Source organism: Mesoplodon densirostris, chromosome 1 (genome assembly GCF_025265405.1).
Source record: "Mesoplodon densirostris isolate mMesDen1 chromosome 1, mMesDen1 primary haplotype, whole genome shotgun sequence".
In the NCBI taxonomy this organism is placed as follows: Eukaryota; Metazoa; Chordata; class Mammalia; order Artiodactyla; family Ziphiidae; genus Mesoplodon; species Mesoplodon densirostris.
In genome coordinates, this window is record NC_082661.1 from 210,084,505 (window position 1) to 210,092,099 (window position 7,595).

A 7,595-nucleotide genomic window follows, 5' to 3' on the forward strand; every position below is an offset into this window, starting at 1 on the left:
GCTTAAGGAAAATTACCTGACCGAAAAAAATGAAATGTATAAGAGGAAAAATCAGCTATGGTTTGGAATGTACCTTAAGTCCAACAAGGAATTGAACAGAACTGATCATTGGCCAGAATCTTCTCAAGTCCTTCAGAGGTCAGAAGACGAACAAAGCATTTTAACAGGGAGTCTCTTAAACTTAAGAGATGGGTGCCTCTGACCTCAGCCTCCCACGTGAGAGCAAAGGCTCTCAAGCTCTAACTTGCACATAAGTCACGTAGAGATTTTATGAAAAAGTAGACTACTGTTCAGTAGGTCTGGGTGGGACCTGAGATTCTGCATTTCTAAGAAGCTTCCAGGTGACGACCATGGTCTAGAAGACGAGCCCAGCCACAGATGTGACGCTTGCAGGCCCCAGGGGGCCAAGCTCATCTGTGTGCAGCAGGGGAGGTGGGAGCTTGGCTACGTGGCTGGGCGTCCACGTTCCGTCCCGTAAGCAAGGCCCTACAGGACACGGGGCAGACCCAGAGCTGGAGGGCAGGGCCTCAGCCTCCAGCACAGCGCAGTCTTGCCTCAGGTCCTAACGTGTCAGGAGTGGGTGGATTAAGGTTTAAGAAAATATTTTATATGTTTAGAAGAGTTGAGAGTCATTCTTATTTTTTTAGGGAAGAAATTGTATTTAATTAGATTAATTAATTCATCATTTTAAGTTGAAGTATAGTTGATTTACAATGTTGTGTTAGTTTTAGGTGTACAGCACAGTGATTCATATATATATATTCTTCTTCAGATTCTTTTCCATTATAGGTTATTACAAAATATTGAGTATAGTTCCCTGTGCTATAGAGTAGGTCCTTAGTGGTTATGAGAGTCACTCTTTAAACAGCAGAATCTTGGAGTGTACAGTGAAGGGAGGCCGAGTGGCTCCGCGAGCTCCTCTCTCTCCACTTTCCCATAGAGAAGCCCTGACTGGCCGCTGAGGGCGAGCCACACACACGCCCTCGCGCCCGGCGAACCCGCGCGGTCAGTATCATAGGACACAGGCTTTGCCGCAGTTCATCTTCCTCCCTGTGTACTTTCCGTTTGCCTTCCTGGAATTCTGCTGCATCACAGAAGCTGGAAGTTCCGATGTTCCATTGAACTCACGATGGAAAGTCTTGACTTGACCGGTCAGAGTAATGAAAGGCAGTCATAGAAATAAAGATTATTCCGCAGAAGGAGAAGGAGCTGGAAAACGACCAAAACGAAAGTGCCTTCAGTGGCATCCATTGCTAGCAAAGAAACTTCTTGACTTTTCAGAAGAGGAAGAAGAGGAAGACCAAGAGGAGGATATTGATAAGGTTCAACTTCTTGGGGCCGCGGGTCTAGAGCAAGATGGTGAAACTGAAGATGATGAATCACCAGAACAGCGAGCCCGGAGACCAATGAATGCATTTCTCTTATTTTGCAAACGTCATCGCTCTCTTGTACGTCAGGAACACAGGAACAGGCTTGATAACCGAGGTGCTACCAAGATACTAGCTGATTGGTGGGCTGTTCTCGATCCAAAGGAAAAGCAGAAATACACAGACATGGCCAAGGAGTATAAACATGCATTTATGAAAGCAAATCCTGGCTACAAATGGTGTGCTACCACAAACAAGCCTGTGAAATCCCCAACATCCACTGTCAATCCACGGGAGAAACTGTGGGCCTTCCCATCTGACTCTTCAAGAGCCTTGCCAAGCCCCAAGAAAACAAAGCCTGAAGAAATGCCTCAGCTTAACTTTGGGCTGGCTGATCCTACTCAAATGGGAGGCCTGAGCATGCTGCTTTTAGCTGGAGAACATGTTCTTGGTACACCAGAGATATCCTCTGGCACTTGCAGGCCTGATGTTTCAGAATCCTCTGAATTGCGTCAGGAGTCACCATTATTTCAGTTTGCCGAGATATCTTCAGGTACCTCCCACCCTGATGTTCCGTCAAAACAATGTCAAGCATCAGCCTTGTTTCAGTTTGCAGAGATCTGTTCGAAGACTTCACAGTTGGGCGGTGCTGAACCTGTAAAACGCTGTGGAGAGTCTGCACTCTTTCAACTGGCAGAGATGTGCCTGGCATCAGAGGGGGTGAAAATGGAAGAATCAAAGCTAATAAAAGCCAAAGAATCAGATGGCGGAAGAATTCAAGAACTGGAGAAGGGCAAGGAAGAAAGAGAAATGAAAATGGAGAAAATAGATGAAGCCAGGTTCCAGAAAGAAGCAGAATTTGAAAAATCAGCTAAGGAAAATGTAAGAGATTCTAAGGAATTAAGAAATTTTGAGGAGCTGCGAATGGATGATATAATGGGTATAAAAATGGAAGCTCCTAAAGCAATTAAAAAGGAAGAATTAGAGGAAGATCAAAAATGTAGTCACTTCCCTGATTTTTCTTACTCTGGCAGTAGCAAGATAATAATAAGCGATGTTCCCAGTAGGAAGGATCACATGTGCCATCCTCATGGCATTAGGATCATCGAGATTCCCACAGCGTTAAGCAAACCAGAAAAGCTAAAAAAGGAAAAGAAGAAAACCAGAATGGATCGACAGGGAAATGATAAATCCACACCCAAGAAGACTTGCAAAAAGAGGCAGTCCTCGGAATCTGATATCGAGAGTGTCATGTACACCATTGAAGCTGTTGCAAAGGGAGACTGGGGCATCGAGAAGCTTGGAGATACCCCTCGCAAGCAGGTGCATACATCCTCGAGTGGCAAGGGAAGCATTTTGGATGCCAAGCCACCAAAGAAGAAAGTGAAATCAAGAGAGAAGAAAATGTCAAAGGAGAGATCCTCAGACACCACCCAAGAGTCAAGACCTCAAGATTTTATCAGTATTTCTGCCAGCAAGAACATTTCTGGTGAGGTCCCAGAGGGTATAAAAGCAGAACCTTTGACCCCTACGGAGGATGCATTACCACCCAGTCTATCGGGACAGGCCAAGCCTGAGGACAGTGAGTGTCACAGAAAAATAGAGACTTGTGGCTCCCGGAAATCTGAGAGGTCTTGCAAAGGTGCTCTTTATAAAACCCTGGTGTCTGAGGGTATGCTCACCTCTCTGCGAGCTAATGTTGGCAGAGGGAAACGAAGGTCAGGAAAAGGAAAGTCCTCTGATCATGAAGAGTGTTGGCATGAAGAAAGCTGGACATTTCACCAGAGTGGGACCAGTGGAAGCAAGAAGTTCAAGAAGACAAAGCCAAAGGAAGACTCTCTCCTTGGCTCAGCAAAGTTGGATGAAGAATTTGAAAAGAAATTCAACAGCCTCCCTCAGTATAGTCCTGTTACATTTGACCAGAAATGTGTACCTGTCCCAAGAAAAAAGAAGAAGACCGGACATATGTCCTCAGAACCGACCAAAACCAGCAAAGGTCCTTTCCAGTCTCAGAAAAAGAACTTATTCCACAAAATTGTCAGCAAATACAAGCACAAAAAGGAGAAGCCTAATGTTCCAGAAAAAGGAAGTGGGAATAAATGGTCAAACAAGCAACTCTTCTTGGCTGCCATTCACCCTACAGAAGCCATATTTTCAGAAGACAGAAACACCACAGAGCCTGCTTATAAGGTTACAAATGCCCCATCCATTCCCAACACTCCAGAGCCAACAAGGGCGCAAGAACCCTTGGTGGGCAGTCAAAAGAGAAAAGCAAGGAAAACCAAGATCACACACCTTGTCAGGACAGCAGATGGCCGGGTATCACCAGCAGGAGGTACTTTGGATGACAAACCAAAGGAACACCTGCAGAGGAGTCTTGTTAAGGTGACCGAGACAGGCTGCAATGACGCATGCTCACACAACCGAGAGGCCACGGAGACGCGGAGCAGCACCCCGGAGATGCCCGCCGTGTCTGCGTTCTTCAGCCTCGCTGTGCCGGCCGAAGTGGCTGCCATGGAACATGCATAGAAGTCAGAGATCAACTCCGCTCCCCCATGATGGACAGCCAAAAGAAATGCCCCCGACTCCTGTACTTATTTCTTGCGCTGACCAGTGAAGCGCCCTTTAATTGTAAAACATTGTGCTTTACCTACTACCCTAGCCTTGTCTTTATTGAGAGATGCTAGTGAGTCCATGTGGTGGCAGATAGAGACAGCAAACAAGTGCTTGTTGCCCTACACGGCCCAGATTCACTTGAAGCAGAAGTTGGCACCCTGGGCCAGTTTGTTCTTTCAGAACCCAGAGTCTTTGAGGGTGATGTTGTCTGTCTGATAATGAGCAGAAATGGGATGATCCTAGAGCTTTGCTTTCTATGGAAGGCTTTTGATGGTAATAGGTGGTAACTTGGTAAAAGGCTGCCTTTACTGTAGCTCATCCAGCATCTCTTTTGCCAACCAGAGAGTGTGAAACTAGTTTCATATATTACCTAGTTATTCTTTCAAAACAAAAACCAAAAGCAAAAAAACAAAAACTGACACACTGCACTAGTTATTATTAGATATTCTTAGTCTTTTTTGTACATGGAGGTTTATGTTCTAAGATGGTTTATATAATAGGCTATACCTACATTTACATTGTAGAATAATATTAAAAAGCCTCTTCCAGAGACTCCCAAACAGCACGGGCAGGCAGATGTACCGCTGTTAGCGGTGTATGCTCGGCCTTGTGGTCCATATATTCTGCACTTTTATATTTGCCACCAGAGTGGTAGTTTGCTGGCACAAAGAGAAAGAGAGAGAAGAAGAAAAATTACAGTTCTTACAAGCAGAATTTTTTTCTTAGCCTTGAGTGACCAAGAAGAATTTGCTTGGGTCCAATTGTGGCGAATATTTTCCCAGACAGGGGAAGAGTCCAGCAGATTACAGATTACTGATGTTTTCATGCCTTGAGGATTCTTTTATTTTTACACAAGGGTCTGAGTGACCAATGGATCGTTCATACAGACAAAAAAAGAAAAATAGTATTCAGAAGTGACCTTAGGATTACTTCACTATTCAGAACACATTGAAGACACACTCACTTTGTGTGGTCTTTGAGCTACAGCCCTTTTACATCCATCCCAGACAGACTGGACGGGTAGCAATTGCTATGCACAGCCTAATTGGCACTGCAGGTTTTTAGAGCCATTTTGAGTTTTTGTGGTTACGGAGGTATTGATGAGGGAGGTGTGCCTGACCAGAGTGGGACTCGCAGTTATAGATCCACCTGCAAGTTTCCTGTTTCCTTTTCATGTTTTGTTGCTTTTGAACATAAAACCAACCATACATATGCCAGTGCAACTGGATTAACTGGCTTAGAACATTCAACATATTGACTCCATCACCTGACGTTCACAGTATCTTGTTTCTTAGCAACAGATGAAAAGTGATAAATCAAAATTAGTCTTCGGCTACAGATTTTACAGGGTATTTGTTCCATAGCACAAAGTATTTCCCCACTCTTGCATCACAGCACAAACTACCAACTTTTAAGTATTGGATTCCAGCAATAATTTTTACTGGTTTTCAAACTGGCGGAATTTTGATAGTGTTAGTTCAAGTTTGAAACTTTTGAATTAGATCTCTAAATGGTGACAGTTTACAAGGTTTTATCTAGCTATCTTATTTATACTTGACTGAATTGTAATGATGATTTTTTTTCTCATTGTAATTTGACCTAATAGCCATACCAAAAAATGACTCTATTAGTACTGACTAGGTTTAGCTTTTCACGGTTGTAGATGTTACTTCAGTTTCGGTGCTGGAAAATATGTACAACATACTAACAGAATTGAAAAAGAACAGAGAGATTTGGGCTTTTTTTTTTTTCAAAGCAGGTAAAGAGGGCATCAGGGCATTGGAACGGTGTCCTCAAAAATGCATATTCCTTGTGGGCATGGAGGAAGAAGGAATTAGTAAGCAAGGTTAATCAGAGGCAGAAGCTTAGCCCCATTCACACAGAAATAAATCAGGTGAGCAACCCCAGATTTTAGCATGATATTTTTACTACGATGCTGTTGTATTAATATTTTCTAAATTTCGAAACACAAAGTGAATGTTTGAAAATTGCTGGGTCCCAGTGTTGGTGGCTGTTGGAGTTTCTGGACCACTTGCTAGCAGTGATTTAAAAATTATAATTAGCTAAAATCCAAAAAAAAAATAAAATCAACAACAAAAGTTGTTTGGTGCAGAACATGCACCTTGACAATGGCACTAACTTGTTATTCTCTAGAACATGTTAGAATAGGTCTATTTTTGCCAGTGCCCTCTCCTCCAGTCCTCTGATTACATTTCACTAGAGTTCCTTAACAGAGTGCTGTATATTCATGGGACCTTTCTTAAAAAGAAGCAAAACAAAAGATGACTTTTTTCTATGTGATTAATATATCTTACTTGATCTGCTTTTCCTAAACCTCAGTGGCTTTTCCCTTAGGCAGGGGTCGGGGTGGAGGGCGACCTACTGGATACGACTGTTTTCAGGTACTTTAGAAAAAAAAAAACCCACCTTTTTGTAGACATGCTTAATTTTTAAGTGGTTAGGCACTGAGAGTAGCAGAAATCCTGCAAAGTTCTATAGTCTTTTAGACACTCACCTTGTCATTTCTCTGAGTAATGTCTTGATTTCAAAAATAGTGCTTTTCTCATGCCCTGAATCCACTGGAGAGGGGTGTTGGTATTTTCAGGTAACAACATTTGTGAGCACAAATATTGCAGACCAACATGTAGTACCCTCCCCCATTTATCATTTTCATTTCACTTCTCTCATTCTTTTTTATTTTAGAAAATCATATTGCTATGGTGTGTACCTTAATCTGCCAGCAAACACCATCTACACTAACATTTGTCCCACAAGCATCCTCAAGAGAAAAAGTTGTTGCACCTTATATATATTTCAAGCAAACCAAAATATGATGCTCTTCTGCCTTTGTTTTATTCTAAATTGTTGTATCATATCTTTCTGAAACCATTCTGAATCTAGTTGAAATTCTCAATATTTATGCTTTTACCTTAATTTCTAGATTCAAACCTGTATATAAATCTTTGGAACAAAATTGTCCTAGCCCTTCTCTGTGTTGCTGGAAGTGGATGATTTAGTCTCAGATGGAGACACAGTACTGTTCCAGTTTTCTTTAGCCTTTTATTTATTTAGTTATTCTGGGTATTTTCCTATGTAATTTTGAAGTGTGTAGAGTATACTATAGTTACTGAAGCTGCAGCTCCAAGAAGCTGAGTGAAAGAGAGAAAATACTGTAAGACGCCCTTCTTAAGTGTTTATTTGTTTGGATAACTGTAATGAGGCCAGGAAAAGGCAAAAGGTCCCACAGCCACTTTGAAGACACAGGTTCTTATCCCCAAACTAGGTTAGGTCCCAGATTTTAGATGAAAATGGTGAATTCTTTAAAGCCCTCTTTTTTAAAAGGATATATCATACCATTGTAATTCTGACAGTCTTTTCCCCCCCGAAAATTTATTTATTTAATTCCGTCAGATGAGCTTTCTACCAGTGCCCCCTCAAAGCCATGCTCAACTCATTCCCACGTTATCACTGTTATTATAGTTCCTGCCATTCAAACTGCTGCCGAGAAAAAAAGTGATCGAACACTGTGAACAAAATGAAGCATCTGAACGGGTCTGGTTATTTAGAATCCAACTTGTGTAATCCCTGTCACTCTCTTATCAAGTCAGATGC

General features: G+C 42.3%; 1 protein-coding gene across 2 annotated transcripts; it reads left to right on the forward strand.

Moving 5' to 3' along the window:
• Positions 1 to 1,160: 1,160 nt before the first annotated feature.
• On the forward strand, positions 1,161 to 3,896 carry LOC132486904 (HMG box transcription factor BBX-like). 2 transcript variants are annotated; one of them, XM_060094457.1, is made up of 2 exons: positions 1,161 to 3,363; positions 3,454 to 3,896. In XM_060094457.1, the coding sequence occupies exons 1-2, from the start codon at positions 1,161 to 1,163 to the stop codon at positions 3,894 to 3,896; spliced, it is 2,646 nt and encodes an 881-aa protein (XP_059950440.1). The 2 variants fall into 2 exon arrangements, with proteins under 2 accessions (XP_059950440.1, XP_059950432.1); XM_060094449.1 differs by having other exon boundaries at positions 1,161 to 3,896.
• Positions 3,897 to 7,595: the final 3,699 nt, after the last annotated feature.